This window comes from Coturnix japonica, chromosome 4 (genome assembly GCF_054131305.1).
Source record: "Coturnix japonica strain WE chromosome 4, WE-NBRP24, whole genome shotgun sequence".
Taxonomy (NCBI): Eukaryota; Metazoa; Chordata; class Aves; order Galliformes; family Phasianidae; genus Coturnix; species Coturnix japonica.
Window position 1 is genome coordinate 28123584 of NC_140666.1, and position 19720 is coordinate 28143303.

Genomic DNA, 19720 nt, shown 5'->3' on the forward strand with positions numbered 1-19720 from the left:
GTGCTCTTTTTTGCTGCAAGTAGGAAATTAAGTGTAAATACCGTGGTTTGGGCCAGACAGCTTTGTGCAGGTTGCTGGCACTGCTAGGGTGCTGAAAGCTGCATTTTAATTCTTGCACTGTTTACCGAAAACTGTTTACCCAATGTCATCCTCTACAATAGAAAGGGCTGTCAAATCTTATCTTCAAGATTTAGACGCATGCTTTCTTCTTTGTCATCAGTGCCTTTCTTTTTCCTATGGTGTGCAGCTCTGTATGTTAGATAATTTAAATAGGAGTGTGTGACTAAGACAGAAATGCATGCACTTTGCACTTCTCACGTAGTCTTTGTTGAGCTCACAATTTAAATGTTTCAACCTATTCTACTGTCTTTTATTTCTTCTCACACAGTTTCTCACCTTAACTTGTTTGGGGGCAGGGCAGTCAAACTGGATGTCGCTTTTGGGCATGTTGCACAGAGATGATGTATTCTGCAAAGATGTGAGCATGTGCTTCCTGCTTGTGAATAGTCCTATTTGATTAAGATCAAAGTGACTGGCTGGGTTGCCCTAAGTAAAATGCCTGCTTCTGATCTGCTGCTGTCACTACTTGGCAAGCCCATCACATGTGGCATGGCTTTGACTTTGGGAGCTGTTCTGAGACCAGTAGTCACCAGACATTCAGCTGATTGTCTACAGCCAAAATTCAGAAGGCTTGCTTTTTATTTGCCTTGTTTTTATCAGTTGCGGTGCAATCTCCTGCCTCTTCTATTGCCTATGTAGGAACAAAACAAAGATCCACTTAAAACACTAATTGCAGCCATTATGCTAAACATAGATGGATTTCTTTTTCTTCTTAACATACTAGCTGGCTTTGCTTTGATGTAAGGTTTTAAAGAATTGTTATTACATTGATTAAAAATAAATGCTATTACTAGTGACTTGGAGACATTTGCAGGGCACTATGAAAAATGAATGCGCTTGGCTGTACTCAAGACTGCTGATAATCAGCTTCCTTTGCAGTTAATGTTAGTTTTAGTTGAAATAGTTACTACCTTCAAAAATAGAGAGCTTTCAAAATATTATAGAGTATCTATTTTATGAGTTATCATTAAGTGACATGTGTCCACCTGTTAAGATAATATATAGGATTTGGAAAAAACTGTGGAATACCTTAATTCTAGAGGACTGTATTTTCAGAACCAAGTGGAATGATTGGTGACATGTTACAAAAGCCATGGAGATTCACCTCCTTCACATTCTATGCATAGAATATATTCTGATTTTTCGGATGCTGAATTGTGATCAGAAATTAATACAGTGGTTTGATTATCATTATGTGTCTGTAGTTTTGTGCTGATTCAAACTTTAGGAATGAAAAAGGAAGTGGCAGGATCAACAGATATTATAACTAATGCACTTTTCGATTCTGTACTTTCTCCTTTTGGTGAATTAGCAACAGTAGTGAACATAATTAGATTTTTCCGGAGGCAGCATTTGTGTGTATGTATTAGAGTATTGCTCTTGTTAATTTCCCTTTCATTGTTGATTGGTATTTGAAGATCAAATCTAGCTTTGGGCTGACTGAAGCTTTTTAGGGTTGTTAATATCTGGTTCCTAATTTTAACTCCTGTTTCACACACTCAAATAATAACAATAATAATAAGAAGAATTTTTTGAAATGTCCCAAATTTTGCTATAACCAAAGAAGTCATGCTGTGGTAAGGAAGAAGACCTTTCTAGTAATATTGGAGTAGGAAATGCCAGTCAGTCAAAATATGACTGAGGTTTCTGGTTGCCTGTGGTTTTGCCACATATCCTGAAATCAGGGTTCTTTCAGGGCATGTACTATAAAACAACCTTATGTCAGGCATGCGGCTGTAAAACCATTCAGTACCTCTAACTTGACTGAGCCAGTCATTTTCGGAAGCATGGCTGTTCTTATGACTTACAGCTGACTTTTTGCCTAACCTTTCCTACTGATTGACTTATTCTGTCTTAACGTTCGATGAATTCCTAACCCTGTTTCTATCCAGGGCAAATTGTTGTAGTTTGGTAGTTGTGCTAAGGTAGCATTAATAACTGACATGGGTGGACACTCCTCCTTGTTACTCTTTTTAAATGTGCTTGTGTCTTCCTCATCTGAGTTGAAACATTAAGAAATGAACAAATAGTTTTGTGCTGTTGTGTTTTTTTTCCAATTATTGAAGCAATTATTGCCTGTCAAACTGATAGTTTATCATACTTTTATTAGCTATCAAGGGGATGAAAGCTTTTTGGGGAGAAGAGAAATAGCATTTAAAAGTTTATTCATCAACCTTTCCTTTCTGCATCTGGTAGGTTTTGCAGTTCTTACAGATTTTGATGGGAACTGTGTGCGTAAAGCAATTGTAAAGTACATGTCACAAAGCTTTGTACTATGTCTGCTAAAAGATCAAATGCACCATCTTGTTTCATTCCTCAGCAAAGCACATTAGCAAACTCATTTCAGGATTGTAGATCTTTGCTGTTGTCTTGGTCTTTCCATGTTTCCTTTTTGCCATGATATGCTTTCACCCAAAGTAGAACAGACAGTTCAGTGGCTTGGTTTTTACTGTGCTCATCTGTAATGTACCCTGTCTACTTCAGAAGAAAGAGTTTGTTGAATCCAGAACAGCGTTTGCTGTATTTTTGTGACTGTACTCACTGTTTATCCTAGTCTAAAGGAAACTGTCAATGTTGCAAGTAGTGCAATATTCATATGAAGTTGAATTCTACCCAGAGCATGTAGTAAGAAACCAAAGTGTCTTAGCACAAAGGTTATTGTGATGTTTGTTTTCAGATTTTTTTTTTCATCTGTTCTTGTATTTGCAGCACCTGCATTATGTTGATGACCTCTACACCAATCTAAAAACTGTAGAAACTTTATGCTTTATCCTAAGACCCCAATGGTTTTCTTAATACAGTTGGTGCTGTCAGAGAGTAAAGTGTGACATTAATGATGTCATTAAATTAATTAATGATTAATGATGACATTAAATTAATTTTCCTGTGTACAATTACATCAAATTGTAATGATGCTTTTTCTGCTCCACCCGTAGCTTCCTGCAGATTTCACAAAGCTTCACCTTACTGACAGTCTCCACCCACAGGTGACCCACGTTTCATCCAGTCACTCAGGATGTAGCATCACAAGTGATTCGGGAAGCAGCAGCCTTTCTGATATCTACCAGGTAAGACTGGAGTGCACCTGTTGGGAGGTGTTGACAGTGCTAATAGATCAATGCCTGGATTACTGTGTATTGTCAGTTCTTGTCTAAAGAAGCATCAGATAGATTTCAAAAGACAAATTTTGGTTTGAATCAGCATAATTTCAAACTTAAAAGATATGATATATACTTAATAGATATGATGTTGCAAAATTCAGCAGGTAACTTGTTGCCCAGTGACATGTATTTCTTTTGTTGCCTTCAAGTCAGCAATGTAGGGATACATAGTGTTTTGCAATATTTCTGCATTCTACTTCATGAGTTTTGATTGCATGTTGAAATTTTTTGGAGAGGAAATTTCCTGAATTTCAGTTTAGAGAGCCAGTGTGGCACATCTGCCGGGCTTTCTGGTGGGACTTAAAGCACAAAGGAGCTCTGGTTCTGATGCCAGCACTGTACCTCACCTTTTCTGAGCATCTATTTTGCCATTTGCAGAACAACAGCTGTGATTTTTGCTACTTTGAGACAATGTTGAGATAAGTTGATGAAAAGTGCCTTATCTGCCATTATGGTTAAAAGCTAGACCAGAATTTCAAAATTGTAGACTTAGAAGTTTTTTTTGTTTGTTTGTTTTTCTGATTATGTATCAATTCTGGTATGGATTGGCTTCCTGTTCTGAAACATACTTAAAGGAAAACATTCTCAGTGAGAGGCCTGTGCTGACCTGACTTGAGGGATGAATCCCATTTCCCCACCCTTTGAAAACCCATTCCTAGAATTTGTGAGATTTCAAGTTATACTGCTGAGGGGAGGTTCTTGTTGCAAAGAGGTTCTTTATTTGGAGTAGCCTGAGTTTTGAGGCATTTAATGTGAAACAGATCCTAAGGGTGCCTAGAATATTTGATACGCACATGCTTATTATAAATATAAATTAAAACAAAAATTAGATAAAGTAATTTGAGGAAGTCTAGGTCCTCCTCTTGATATTTTTTAGCTCTTGCCACGTCCTCTAATAAGAAACTATAGCAATTTAATTTTCTGAAAAGGTGAACCAAATTTAATTTAAACCAATCTATCAAAATGGCTATACTGTGGAGAGCCGTCAGAGAAGTGGCTTCATGTAGTTGCCAATTTGAGATATGACTCCTGTAGAAAGTTTTGTTTACAAAAATGGAATCATTGGGATGGTAGAAAGACTGATTTTTTGAAGTATTTACACGGGGAATATTTACCATTATAATATACAAAAAATAATTTAAAGTTGAATTAAAAAGAGGACGTTTCGTCACGCACTTAAAAGCATTTTCTGATTTTGTCAATTAATCTTCAGTTAATTTCTCATTTAAAAAATTCCTGGCAGAGATTTATTGTAATCTGTGTAATCACATAATGTCCAAGAATTTATTAAAGTTACCTGCGTCCCTGGAGACATGAAATACTATGAGCATTTATTGTGGAATATATTGTGTTAGAATACGTACTTTAGTCCTGTAGTTTCAAGAACAGCAATAAAAAAACATTCATGGCCCTTTCAGACTTTTTTTTAATAAATCATGAAGCTGAATCTTCAGATGCTTTCAGCATTGAGCTGAGAATATTTCCTTTTAAATATTAATGCTGTAACTAAATTTGTTTGTCTTATGTAGCACATGAAAGAACTTCCATTTAAAATAAGAATTATTTACTGAAATAAAATAAATAATCCTTTGTCTTTACCTCACCTTAGTCTAAAAATATTTTTCAGGTGCCCATCAGTAAGGCGTTAAATGCTAGAACTTTTATTTTAGGAAATCAGTTCACAGAGAGAACTGCATGTGGCTGCAGAGGGAAGGGACAGGCTGTTGGTAGCTTGTGTACAGACTAGCATTGGCCAAGAACAATACTTTGCTTTTGCCTTTTGTTGACTTGGCAAAGCAAATTGTTAGTTGCTACTTTTCCTGTTTAGTCATATATCTCTTCCTATACGCTTTTTAAATGCTTCCTATCCCTGACATGTTTATCACCAGCCGATGATCCTGCTTAGATAACATGATTTAAGCCTGTGAATTTGCGGTTTCCCCTCTCTCTCTTGGGAAGACATTGTTGTGTTGTTGGAGGTCTTTCCTTCGTCAGCCTTTCTTTACCTTATCCTGCCCTTATACTGGGGGCTTCCTTTTGGCCCTATGTGCCCTCCCATCTGTCCCAGACTCTCCCAGAAGTAAAGGAAGTGTGTAACATCCTTTCCAGGACCCTCCCAGGATGCCTGTAGCACTAGGATATTCTCAAGATGTCAGCTTTGATTTCCCATGAGTCTGATATGGGTCCTCTTTGAAGCAAGGTCTTTGTAGGATTTTCATGGCCACTTGCCCTCTTGGCAGTGCAGTTTTATGAAAATAGTTGGACAACCTTGAAGTTGTATAAGATTTGTATGGTTGCAGTAGTTAAAACTGATTGCAATGATTATATAACGCACTGTTCCATATTACAATTAGTTATAGGAATTGAATTTCGTAGCAGTTTATTGATGTTGTAGTGTCAGTAATCTTGGTGTTTTGCAGTTTATACATTAAAAAGAAAAAAGTGATATTTTTGCTAATAAACATCCTTCATTTCACTTTTCCTGTGTGCTTTTGGCCCTTAGACTGTGAAAATAATAGTGATTAAAAGAAAAGTGGGATATTTTTGAACAAGGCTTGTCTGTTTTTGTTATTAACTAGAAGTACGGCATAGATGTACTTTTGATCTGCACAATAGCTGTCTTGATTTTTCCCCATTATTTTTCTCTTGAACTTTTAAATTTTCTGTGTTTTTCTGTTAGTGTTGGTCACAGAGGGGGATTTATTCTTCAAAATTGATGTATTTCTTTCCTCAGGATTTTCCTTAAAAGTGGAACGTTTCTCCATTCTCTTCCCCCTTAAATGTGCATTAAATACAACACAGCCAGCCAGTCACAAGAAGTGATAATCCCAGTCTATTTAGGGTTGTAGTGGTCTTGCCTTGAGGATTGTCTGCCATTCTGGGACACCTTCTGCTAGACCAGTTTTCTCAAAACCCCATCCAGCCTGGCCAGAAACATCTCCAGGATGATCTCTTGATGGTCCCTTTGAACTGAATTATTCTGTTCTTTCTGCACCAAAGTAAAGAGTAGGTGTATGGCTGTGCGTGCAGGTAGTGAGCAAGGAAATAGTTACCTTGAGCTGCTTAATTATAAAGAAACAGATTTGTTGAATGAGCACATATCCACTTGGCCTCTTCTCATCTGTTTCTTGACTGATATCCAAATCAGTTGGAGAAAAAGACTGTAAAATAGGTCTTAGCTGTTCATGTTGTCCATCCCTTCTCACTTTATGTTTATGCTGCCTCCAGAAAAACTGGGCTTAATCACTTTGCTCACAATCTAACAAAACCAACGTCTTCATTCTCCAGTCTGCCGAGTTTGGCCAAATGAGAATGGCAGTCTTTTTATTACTTTTTCCCTACAAAAATCATTCAAACAGGTAAGAAAAACTTACTCAGTGCACTTTCACTTTTCATATTTTTTTTGTCTTCATTTTACTATATTCATTTAATGATCTTTTAACACTGAAATTTAGGACCAACTTTGGACTTGGAGGCAGCGACTGAAGTAACCATTTTTGTATTACTTCATGATAAGTATTAGTATGCACAGCGTAGAAATAGGTAGGTCTCATTATGCACTGAAAGTGAAGTAACACTTCACCTCAAGGTTGAGACTCTTAGTCTCCCGACTTTCTAGTTGGTGATGTGACAAATGAAATCCCAGGCTGTCACTGCTGCATGATTCCTTTTGGTAGCTTCAGCAAATTTTTCATGACATCTTTTTAACCATGAAGAAAATTTTCATTGCTACTGGTATTCCAGTTTTGGAGAGATATTCTCCTGAATTTAAGCTGCAACAAGCATTTTTCATATATAAATGTAAAGAATGCATGAGAGTAATGTACCTATGTACATGTACCTATGTCAGCGTACAGTGTTCTGAGGTGTCTTTCATCCTTGTTAAAAATGCCTTGGAAATCTTTAAATCCCATCAGTGAGTGGGATGAACTCTGCAGGATGTGCATCTTGTTTTCTGGATTTTCTATTGTTACAAAGAAACCCCTGTCTTCAACAGAGCTCACTAGTTTTCTCTTTAGTCTCACACAAATGTATGGTGGCTGTTACCATATTTAAGGGTTGTGCATGTGTGTTTTCATTTTTATTTATTTATTTTTTTAATACGACATCATTTTTTTTTCCTTAGGGCTTTTGTCGTAAAGCAATAAACTGAAAGTGGGCAGTCAACTTTATTTTTATTCTTATTTATTTATTTTTTAAAAATAGAACAGTTCTTTTTGTATAATATGTGGAATTTTCTTGGATTCCAGAGTACCTCTTGTATGTTAGCACTGTGTGACTAAGCTTAATTTCTTATTCAGCTTTCCATCCTGCTTTTGAGAAAGCTTATTCTGAGCAGGTAAGAGTGGCACTTGTTAGTAAAGGGAGGATTTGCAAAACCAACTTGTGAATTAGTCATACCATCTCTGGAACTGTCACAGCTGGAGACTTATTCTGACAGATCAGTGTCATAAGCTGCGAGTCTACTGACTCATCAGTGCTAATTTTTCCACCAGACTTTTTAGATGAAATGTGTTTTGTAAGAGTAGCTAGAGCAACTGCTTAAAATGTATCACAGGGAGTGTTGATGTTAAACACAGCAAGACTGCTAATGAAAGCACGGCTAGCAGTACTGCATTTTTGTGATTTCTTCATATGTTGATAATAGTCTTCTTTATCCTGTTTAGGAGCATGCACAGCATTTTTTTTTTAAAGCAAAGTAAGAATAATGTGAATATTGCCTAGGTGCTGCTATGATGATTTTCGCATTAGCAGATGATAGTGTGAAAACTTGCTACAGAGCTTGTGTTGTTGTGCTGGGGTTGCTGTGGGGTTGAAGTGTTTAGGAGCATTGCTAGCTGGTCTGATCCCTCTCCAGCCATGTGCATCACTTGCAAGGAGGCTGTGTACTATGTTATTAAAGTAACAAATGTCAGCCATGCCTAGTCAGGCAAAAGCATGGAAGCTTATTCTATTGAAATACAAATATAATTTGTCTTACCTTCTCTGTGTTTAAAGGGCAAAAAAAAAATCTTTTTTTTTTTTTTTTGTCTGTTTTGAGGAACAATTTATTGGGATAAATTGCTTTCAGTTCCCCTGGACCTACTAATTAAATAATGTATGTTGAATCCTGTTTGTGTATGACTGACTAAAATATGTTGAAAGCTGCTTAAACATTGTTTTGAGGTTGATTAATGATCAGTTGTTTTAAAAAGAAATTTTAAGAAGCAATATAAAAATCAGTTGAAAGATCAGATGGAATTTATGTCTATATATTAAGTGGGAAACTGAAGCAGTGAAGAACATATTTGAATACTTTAAAAAAAGATGTTTGTACTTGAATTTAGGCTACAGAAAGTGAGGCTGGTGATATGGATCTCAGTGGGTTGCCAGAGACAGCAGTGGATTCTGAGGATGATGACGATGAAGAAGACATTGAAAGGGCATCAGATCCTTTGATGAGTAGAGATATTGTCAGAGATTGCTTGGAGAAAGACCCAATAGACAGGACAGATGATGACATTGGTAAGTATTACAATGTAGTAAAATACTATCAAATCTGTTTTTACTTCACCAAAAAGTGTACTTTTGCAATGTGTGGATTTTAGTTGTTGGCTTTCATAGTTGGTAAGTTTAGTTGTTTATTCTGTTAGTTGACTCATACGGAACAGTGAATGAGTGCAGCCAACGATGCAGAAAGTGCACATGATGTGGGTGAAAACGATCAATGCTGGCCTTCTATGTTTCAATGTTCAATTTCTAATCAATATCAGGACTGGTTTATGAAGTACTGTTGCTTGCTGGGGATTTTTAGAAACTTGGCAAAGGTAACACTAACATTATTGTTGAATGCTTATCACATTAAGTTTTTAAATATTTTGTTGTGCTGTTGCATCTCTTTCTATCTGTACATACATATTTATTAAGCATAAGGGAGGCGTAAAACCTTTACATAAATGTGGATCTACTAAAACTAATTTGCTATGTTAATGTACAGACTAATATCTTGAAAGCAAAGCAATGCATAACTAGAATTATAATAATTGCCATTTCTAATTGAATTTGTTTTACTGACTCAGGATTTTGTTTATTTTATTTTTTTCTTTAATCAAAGTATAACTAAATGATGTTTATGTTTGATTATGAGATAATTAAGGGGCTAGAACATCTCTCATATGAGCAAAGGCTGAGAGAGCTGGAACTGTTCATCCTGAAGAAGTCTCAGGGTGATCTCTTCCATGCATACAAATACCTGAAGGGAGGGTGCAAAGAGGACGGAACTGAGCTTTGATCAGAGTTACCCAGTGCCAGGGCAAGAAGCAGTGGGCACAGAGGTGTACATAAGAGGTGCTGTCTGAACACCAGGCAGCACTTCTGTGCCCTGCAGTTGCCAGAGCCCTGGCACAGGCTGCCCAGAGAGGCTGTGGAGTCCCCTCCTCAGAGATCTCCCAGAGCCGCCCAGACATGGGCCTTGGCAGCTGCTCTGGGTGGCCCTCCTGCAGCCAGGGCTAGGCCTGATGCACCCAGCAGGTCCTGCCAGCCTCAGCTGGGATTCTGCGCAAATAGAACTTTAGGGAAAAGATGGACTATTTTCAGTACATTTGATAAAAATAAATGCAAAAAATGTATAGTGTTTAGGGCATATAATCCCTCTCTATTAAGGAGAAGAAATGAGCTCTATCTGGATATGGGCTGTGTGAAAAGTCAAAACATGGGAGAAGCTCATAACTGAGTACAAGTATAACTCCAGTGTACATAGAAGACAGAACAACACCAATCCTTTTCCATCCTAAGGGAACTTTTGAACACTTCAAGTTATGGCCATGTACAAATTACTGTTAAGTCTAGCCTGGACACAGAAGGAATGGACTTACCAAGGAACTTGCTCAATTTTGTGAAATTTCCTTTCTTTATGTCTTAATGTGTTTTATATAGGCCTGTCTTAGTTTCAATGGAGTTATTGGTCTGGCTGAATGAAGAATTAGTTTCATTGGCTGTATTCAGATCTCTTGATTGCATTACAATTCTTCTACTATGCTGACTTTTACTTTGCAGGGTTTCTATTGATGATATGACCAGCTAGTCTATGCCTACAAAATATTCAGTAATTACAACTGGCCACTGTATAGGATTTATTAGTATACAGAAATGATTGTGCAGCATTTTAGCTTAAGTAGCCTTAGGCATCTTTCTGAAGAACCGTCTTTGCTCTGCTTTGTTGTTTTGACGTGCATGACTCAGTGGGCTTTTTCTTCTTCAGAACAACTACTGGAATTCATGCACCAGTTGCCTGCTTTTGCCAACATGACAATGTCAGTGAGGAGAGAGCTCTGTGCTGTAATGGTGTTTGCAGTTGTGGAGAGAGCAGGAACTATTGTACTGAATGATGGGGAAGAGGTCAGTGGACGTTACTTTTGACTTTCCTGTTATACCAGACATCCCAGTTTCTGCAGTGTTAAGGTCCAATTTTTTGACAAAAAAATAATTAAAAAGAGTGAAATTGAGAGTGCAAAAGCATCCCCTTCTTTTTTGCCCTATCAAGCTTTCCATAAGTATTTATGCAGTGTTTCTTATTCAATAAATGTCTAAGAAAATGGTCTTTGTAACATATGCAATGCTTCTTGCCTCTTAGAGCTGATTTTGGAAATACATTTCAACATTTCAAAGCCTAGTATATACATCTTATTAATAGATGCAGAAGAAAAGACTTTTCCTTTGGGGAGACAAATATATCTATATTGTATGATATTACAGTGTTAAGTGATTCAGTCTTTTTGTGTCCTGCAACATTTACTTTGTAGCTGGATTCCTGGTCAGTCATTCTGAATGGCTCTGTGGAAGTGACATATCCTGATGGAAGAACAGAGATATTGTGCATGGGAAACAGTTTTGGAGTTTCCCCTACCATGGAAAAGGAATATATGAAAGGAGTGATGAGAACCAAAGTGGATGACTGCCAGGTAGAGTTGTATAATTGTACAAACAAAACCACGTACATATAGAAGTAATACATCTGAGCAGCCAGACAAAGCTTTATTTTAAATTTGAGTGAATGTGTAAGATCTCCAGTGCATAACCAGTGCAATACTTGAGAACTATGGCTCCAGTGTTTGTATGTACAGTCCAGGAAATTGAAGTCTGTTCATCCAAATAGGAATTTTTTTGAATGATAAAGTTTATGTGCTTTCTCCAGAGCTCAAGGCCCAGTAGCCTGCTTCATATATCTATTGCTTCAGTTTCCTTTTCCTTTGCATATATCCTTGCTTTTCAGTTTAATTCCTTTAGTAGAATGTCAAGATCCATTACCCATTAAAGGCTCTTTTACTTCTGTAGATAATAGTGATTCTTCCCTGCACTGGACTCCGCTACTGAATCTTAGAGGGATTCATCTCTGTCCTCTGGTTTTAGAGTAGACCTTTTAGCTTCAGCTGGCCTGCCCTTTCAAGGAATATGTCTTGACATTTGCTGTAACACAAGCAATCAGTTGTAAGGTGCTCTTCTTGTAGCATAAAATAACTAGCTTAATCTGGAGGTGTAGTGCTTATTAACTTTATGAGAGTAAATTAAGCATTTTTGTTGGTTTTGATAGGTATTTAGCTTTCATCAGATGCCCTTTGAAATAGGTGAAAATGTGCTAATGGAGTCACCTGGTTTACATTGCCCATCTAACTTTGAATAAACACATAAATGGCATCTTGTTAGAATAATGTTCTGCAACTAATCCAGATTGTAGGAGCTCTGTTTTATCTCCTGATAACTGCTGGAAACAAAGAAATTACATAAATTAATTATGAAGGGTGAGAGAGAAATTCTAATTGGGAATCTCATGCCCAGTGTCAAAACCATCATACACAATGACTTTGCTACTTGTCAATAAGAGAAACGCTGTAATTTCCTTTCTGTCTACTTAAGTTTATTTAAGAAGACAGATTAATTTCAAATACTTGCAAAGAATTCTTGATGATTGTCTTTTTTAACAGTAAATGAAAATAATTTGGAATAGTAATAAGCACGCACACACAAAAAACCCCAATAAACAAAAAGCAAAGTTTTTCTTACCATCTCTCTTACTGCTTTTAAATAGCACACAAAAGTGGACAATATCAGCTGCAGGATACTGAGCTTCATCTCTAGAATCAGGGTGGTTGTAGCTGCTGAACAAAAATGGTTGATGATGCTAAGTCATCTTGCTCTGATCAATCTTGGGCTCCTCTAATTGCAAGATCATATTGGAAGAACAGAACTGTGTATTCATCTGCTTATTGCAGCTGAACTGCTGATAAGAAAAATCTGACTACAGTTTGAACAACTAATTTTTTGATGATAAAGTATTTCCATCATAATTCTAAATGTTTTTGCTGTTGTTTTTTTTTAAAAGACTTTTCCTTTTAATACTGGTGCGTGATGATTCTTTCCAGTTTGTTTGTATAGCTCAGCAAGATTATTGCCGCATCCTCAATCAAGTGGAAAAGAACATGCAGAAGGTAGAAGAGGAAGGAGAGATTGTGATGGTTAAGGAGCACAGAGAGCTTGATCGCACTGGAACAAGAAAAGGTCACATTGTCATCAAGGTAAAAGCAAAGATGGGGAAAGTCTTTCAAAGGTCTGTGTTAATAAATCTCTGCACTTGGCAGATAAAGGAATGGGTGCCATTCAGAGGGAACTCAACAGACTTGAAAGGTGTGCCCAGGTGAATGGAATGAGGTTCAGCACAGCAAAGTGCAAGGTTTTGCACTTGAGCTGGAGGAATCCCAGACATGTATACAGACTGTAAGGAGCAGTCCTTGAGAGTAGCCTTGCAGAGAAGGACCTAAGGTTAGGTCCCTCTAGGACCTAAGGTTAGGGTTAGGGGTGACCTAATTGCAGCCTTTCAGTGCCTAAAGAGAGCCTACAAACAGGAGGGGAGTCAGTTCTTTGGAAAGATAGATAATAGCAGAACAAGGGGAAATGTTTTTAAGTTGAAGGAGCGAAGACTTAGGTTGGATATCGGGGAAGTTCTTTTCTGTGATAGTGGTGAAGTGTTGGCACAGGCTTCCCATAGAGGTTGTAGATGCCCTGTCCCTGGAGGTGTTCGAGGGGCCCTGGGCAACCTGGTCTAGTATTAAATGTGGAGGTTGGTGGCTCTGCCTGTGGCAGGGATGTTGGAGATTCATGATCCTCAAGGTCCTTTCCAACCTGGGCCATTCTGTGGTTCTGTAATTGTAAAGTAAGGCACAAGATTAGTTGAGATGTGTTATAAAATTATATATTTGAAAGTAAAAGATGTAAACTTTTATTATTAATCTTTAAAATGTTATGCACATGATTAACAATATGATTTTTGTAAAACATAATTACAGAATTTTTTTCTGCATTTCTTATAAGGATGGTTGAACTGTGCTGTTTATCTCATCAGTTAATAGCAACTGTATTGTTCTTTCTAGTATAATTCATCTTCAGTATGCTATGAGAAAAAAAAAATCATTAGTTGAAAATACATTTAAATAACTAAGGTTTAATTTCTCTATAGGGAACAGCGGAGAGGTTAACAATGCATTTGGTGGAAGAACACTCTGTGGTAGACCCAACATTTATAGAAGACTTCCTATTGACATATCGGACCTTTCTTTCCAGCCCAATGGAAGTGGGGAAAAAGTTGTTGGAGTGGTTCAATGACCCCAGCCTCAGGGATAAGGTTAAGATCCCCTTAAATTTACACACCTTTTATCATAGACATGAAAAAATAACCTATTAGTAATAGAAATATTTTTAATCAACTAAACTGAGTAAGATGTAAATAGGTGATGAAGTATTTTAATGGCAAACTGCATGGATAAAAGTAAGAATTACAGTGTTTGACATACATAAGCTGTATTCCATTTTTCATTTTTTTGTCTTTCTACAGCCTAATTTAATTGCTGCTAATATAAAAAAAAGCTTTTTTCCTTGATAATTTCCATATTTATTTAATATAGTTCAGTGGAATTCTTTAGTGCCTGGAAATCCAAGTATAAAATGAAGTCCCATGTTTTCTGTTATAATACTAGTTAATACATGTTGGCAAACATTTGGTGATAGTTCATTCTCATAGAAAGGCACTAGAAAATATAGCTAAATGTAGCCACTGTTAGAAATCTGCTGAGCCTTTCACAGCATTAGGAAAAGTATACAGCAATCAAATAGCTCCTTCCCTAGACAAGGCTAGGGAAGGATGGAGGAGCAAGGCCTTGTCTATCCAGCCCTGGCACTCTGATACCCACACAATGTCAACTGAGGCCAAATTGTGCTTCACACTGTAATGCTTTATTTACAATGTTATTCGTTTTTCAAATGTAAAGCAATAGTTGGAAAATATACTTTTCAACTAGAAATGTTACTGTGTCTGTGCCTTGTGCCTGTTCCTCTCTGGGCAGAAAGTTTAGGCTTTGCTTTAGGGAAATACTAGCTGTTTCTGTGAAAATCTGATTGCCATGTACACTGGAAAGCTGCAGCTAATATTGTTTAGTACAGACTTGCTAGAGCTTCAGAGCTATAATACCAGAGTTCATCTTTAAACTTATTTTTCCTATCCTCCCATGGATAATCCTCTCAGCCTCTAAGAACATAAGCAAGTGTAGTTGCTGTTAGGACTAGAAACAGAGCAGCTCTTTGTTCTGCCATCTCAAGAGCCAGCCCTCTCTGACACTGAGCTGAGCAGTGCTGACAAAAAGGCTGCTTGATACAAGTTCAGGAAAAACAATAAGTTGGGAAGAGCAAAAATAAGTGACAAGTGAGATCTGGAGAGTTTTGGCTGTTTTCTATTGGAAGCTGACAGACTGTTAGGAGAGGGAAATAAATGAGTAAAGCACAGTGAGTCCCATCAATAGTTAGTAGTCAGGTATATTTGGGATCTTGCCTTCCTTATGGTTTTGCCCAGTGTCAGGATACTTGAGTTTAAAGCTTTAACCTTTTTTTATAGCAGTGCTATTATTGACATTGTTCTCGGAGTCACTGCTTAAACCATTTCAGTGCTGTGTCTGCTGAGTACAGCACTAAGTTCCAACTTTGAAAGTAGTATTGATGTTGAAGTTTTTACTGCTGTGGTTTAAAATACATTATGTGGCTCACAACTTCCCAGATGATTTAAAAAAATTGTGGTTGCTGCGAATTTAATTTATATAAGCATGATCTGTATCTTCCAATGCGATCTGTATTAATGAAAAAAGACTGAGATGCTTAACAAAAAAGAAGTTTGTCTTTTGTTTTAAGAATGGAAAAATGCTACTCCTATGCTATTTTCTTGGGGCTGTGGGCTGTAGAACAGGTACTGTGTAATTATTCCATTTTAGAACCCAATCTCTCTAAAATAGTAGATTAGTTTGGTTGAGAACTGCTACAATTCTTCTCAATTCACCTTGTTTTCAGAGTAAAAGGGAGCCCTCTTGGAAACAGTGTGAACCCAAACTATATGGCTCCCATAGGGGTGCTGAGGTTTGCTTTTGTATGCTTTGCCTCAGGTCTTTAGAACAAGAAGCTTTCAGGTCAGATCACTTACTAAGAACAAATTTTGCAGTGAAAGCCTTCATTAGAGAAAAATAACAGAAAAATAGCTCTTGGTTTTTAGCTTTACTTTCAGTAATATATTGATAGGTAGCATCCCTATCTTATCCCAACAAATTTTAAAATATGAGCTAATATCCATTTGAACTTGATAACCATAGTTGTATGGAGAGAGGAAGGATGAAGAGAGAGGAGATGGAAGATTGAATGTAAGGAAGAAAATTGCATGTATTCACCTCTTTCGTGCTTCTCACAGTAGCTCCTTTTTCTTGCCTCTGTAAATGTTCAATAGTTCTTTGACACAGGCAAATGCTTAATGAAGTTTATGGTGGCTTATCTCACGTTTTGTGAGTTTCAAGAGTCAGTCTAAGAAAAACATCAAAAACTTAATGATTATGTGCATGAAGAGTTAAGCAGGTTTTGAAATATATGTGGACAGGAAATTGTTGATTATAAGTCAGAAATTGATCTACCTCAATACCTTGAGCAAATCTGACTCAGCCAGTGTCACCTTTCTAACTTCAGTAATCTTTGTGAAATACAACTCAGGCAATTTTTACACTTAATTCTTTCCTCCTGGTAAATGGTTGCATATCAGTGAAATCAGGATATATAACATTTAGGATTGCGATGAAAACTTTCAGAAGCTGTAAGAAATAGTTGGGGTTTTTTGTTTTTTTTTTTGTTTTTTTTTTTTTGTTTGCTTGTTTGTTTGTTTGTTTTTAAGAACTTTGCAATAGTACTGTTTGGTAATTAGTTAATTAATTTTCAGGTTACACGGGTAGTATTGTTGTGGGTGAACAATCACTTCAATGATTTTGAAGGAGATCCTGCTATGACTCGATTTCTGGAAGAATTTGAGAACAATTTGGAGAGGGAGGTAAGAAGTTTTTTTTCTGACAGTTTGAGATAGCAAGAAATGGGCTGTCATTATATATAACTCATCATGCTCTTCTTTTTTGGTAGAAAATGGGTGGACATTTGAGGCTGTTAAATATCGCTTGCGCCGCTAAAGCAAAAAGAAGATTGATAACCTTAACAAAGCCATCTCGAGAAGCCCCTTTGCCTTTTATCTTGCTGGGAGGGTCAGAAAAAGGATTTGGGATTTTTGTTGACAGCGTAGATTTTGGTAGTAAAGCTACAGAAGCAGGCTTGAAACGTGGAGACCAGGTATGTATGTTAAAATGTGATGTTTTGTTATTTTTTTCCTCTTTTTCTCCTCCATTCTGCACACTAAATGAAAATAATGCTAATTTCTTTATATTTTTAGATATTGGAAGTGAATGGTCAAAACTTCGAAAATATTCAGCTGTCAAAAGCCATGGAAATCCTTAGAAACAACACTCATCTGTCTATCACTGTGAAAACCAATTTATTTGGTAAGTTTGCGCACACTTTTTGTTCTAATTTAGATTATGCTTTTCATTTTGTACAGAAGACATTTGGAAATGTTTTAAAATAGTTACTTGAAATACTTCTGAGTTAGGAAGAATTGGAACAGGAGCTTTGCCATGTCCTGAAGTGTCTGAATTCAAAATAGCAGAGAAAAATTTACAAATAAGGTTGTTTGAGGTCACTTAATTCTCAGAAGTGCTTGTGTTTGGGTTAAGAGGCAGGAACCGCAGAGGCCATTTAGCTTGAATTTATGAAACACAATGACACTTGTAAGATTTAGCTCTGTCTCAAGAAAGAAGCTTTTTTGGCAGTTCAGTTGTCTAATGATCTTAATCTGTTGACTGTACTTCTGCATACTTTTTCATTCTGTGCTGTATGATGAGTACAGTAAGATTAATAAAAACGTTTTTGCAAAATGGGCTTTAACAATCTCCAAGTCTATTCTCTCAATTTCTCTTTCTAACAAGTACCAAATCAGTCCTGAAGGAGTCTTTAAGCAGCTTGGGACCTCTATTTCTATCATTAGAAATAGATCTTGTGCATCTTATTTGATTTTATTTTTTTTCCCACTAGGTACTTATATTATTTATATAATTCATTGATGTGTTCCCTAAGTATTTCTTCCATGATGATCTTCACTGTAAATAAGCAGGGCAGAATATTTCCACAGGATGCCACTGCACTAATTAATTGATGGTTAAATATGCATAGGCTTTTTCCAACAGTTATTTGTCAAGTCTATATCCTGGGGATTTTCTTCTTCCTTTCCAATAATGATTCTAATATTTCAATTATTTATTATGAAACATCTATTAATTTATCTGTATATGCTTATTTAGTTGCATGTGCTTGTTTCTCTGTAAATTGTTTGCAAAAATATCTCTGGATTATTTTTGGTTACATGTGTTGCTTTAGTCTTAAGCCTAACCTGATTTCTTAAGTTGTGCTTTCTAAGTTTTGAATCCACTCCAAATACTGAAATCACATCACAGTGGAGTATCAGAACAGCTGTATTGCATGCAGTATTCCTATCAATAATTTTCCAGAGGAGGTTCCTATTTCTTAACGGCATTTTCCTGTATATTATTTAACTTGTCTCTCTAGACCCCAGCTCCTTTTCTACGATACTGTTACTAGTTCTTTGCTTTTCCTTTAGTCGTATTTGAGGCTTTTAAGATCCCTTGGTAATTTCTTGTGTACTGCTGGAAGAAAAGATTATTAAAGGCAAAAATGGTTACAGTGGAATAAAACCTTGCTTTGAATACTCATTCTTAGCTGCTTACCATTTTTTTCCCCATTTCTTCTACAATTCCTTACATTTAATCATTAGTTTCACAGAAAGTACCAGAGAAACAATGATTTCTTTCTTTGCTTTTGTTTTTCTTCATTTCTTGAGAGGGATTACTTTTGTTTATTTAATATAGTAAGTTCATCTGCGGTAAGTGCCAACTGGCCAACATCAGTTCTTAGTTTATCTTCTCAAAATCTGTGCTAGCTCAAACTCTTGGGTTGAATATTCTATTTTTTTCTTACTCCTTCCGTTTCTTAAAATATCTTCCTTCTTTATGGTGATTTTCTTTGAAGATATTCTACTTCTAAGCTGTTAATATACAGAAAGCTTCTCTTTTTCCTAAGATTAAAATTATTCACACTTAAAAAAAATAACTATCAGACTATTTCTGTACAGACAGGTTATTCTTTGCAAAGATATGTAAATAATTGAAGTCTTCCTTACATCAGTGTCCTGTATACAAGACTGTACAAGAATCATTACTTTTTGTGTGTTCTGTGCTAGACCCATAGCAGTGGCTTTCTGTTTATTCAGAACCCAGAATCATAGAATCATAAACTGGTTTGGGTTGGAAGGGACCTTTGAGATCATCTAGTTCCAGCACCCCTGCTGTAGTCAGGGTCACCTCTCTCTAGACCAGGTTGCTCAAAGTCCCATCCAGCTTGGTCTTGAATGCTTCCAGGAGGGGAGCATCATCAACCTCTCTGGGTAAACCTTTCAAAAACCTTTCTCTTCTTCCTTCCTAGGAGAGATTTGTGCATTCCTTTTATCCTTTTATGTGGCCTCCAGTGTTAATCTTGCAGTTTGTTCTAACATAGATTCATATCTCTCAGAAGTGGATTTATCATTACAAATCAAATCATCAGATGTGATATTTTTCTCTATTTGTCTATAGGTAATATCTTGTTCCAAACTGATCTGGATTTGTTGTCATATCAGGTTTTTTAAAAAAATATGTAAATGTGCTGACATTTTGGTTAAGATTAAAGTTGTAGAAGAAATGATTCACAAATTTGTCAGGAATTTCTGCCTTGTAGATAGATGACTGTTTGCTACAGTGCTGTGGGAGAAAGCTGGGAGCAGTAATAAGTTTGACCTTCTCACTTTTGTTATACTCAGCCTGTTAGACTTATAAGATTTCAGGTGTTCTTGTACATCTGGCAGATGGCCACAACAGCCAAGAGGTCAGGGAATTTTCATAGTATCTCTATCAGTTTTCCCTCTGATTTCTGACTTTTGATGCTGCTAATTATTG

The 19720-nt window shown here is 36.6% G+C and overlaps 1 protein-coding gene across 8 annotated transcripts in view; it reads left to right on the forward strand.

Annotated features, from left to right (window-relative positions):
- RAPGEF2 (Rap guanine nucleotide exchange factor 2) overlaps nt 1-19720 on the forward strand; it is a 162103-nt gene that overhangs the window by 117519 nt on the left and 24864 nt on the right. For all 8 annotated transcript variants that reach the window (XM_032443993.2, XM_032443995.2, XM_032443997.2 and 5 more), the window contains 9 exons: nt 3057-3188; nt 8609-8786; nt 10522-10658; nt 11063-11221; nt 12680-12832; nt 13771-13935; nt 16552-16659; nt 16746-16949; nt 17050-17158. In XM_032443993.2, coding sequence (XP_032299884.1) covers nt 3057-3188; nt 8609-8786; nt 10522-10658; nt 11063-11221; nt 12680-12832; nt 13771-13935; nt 16552-16659; nt 16746-16949; nt 17050-17158 — 1345 coding nt within the window. The remainder of the gene's footprint in view (nt 1-3056; nt 3189-8608; nt 8787-10521; nt 10659-11062; nt 11222-12679; nt 12833-13770; nt 13936-16551; nt 16660-16745; nt 16950-17049; nt 17159-19720) is intronic.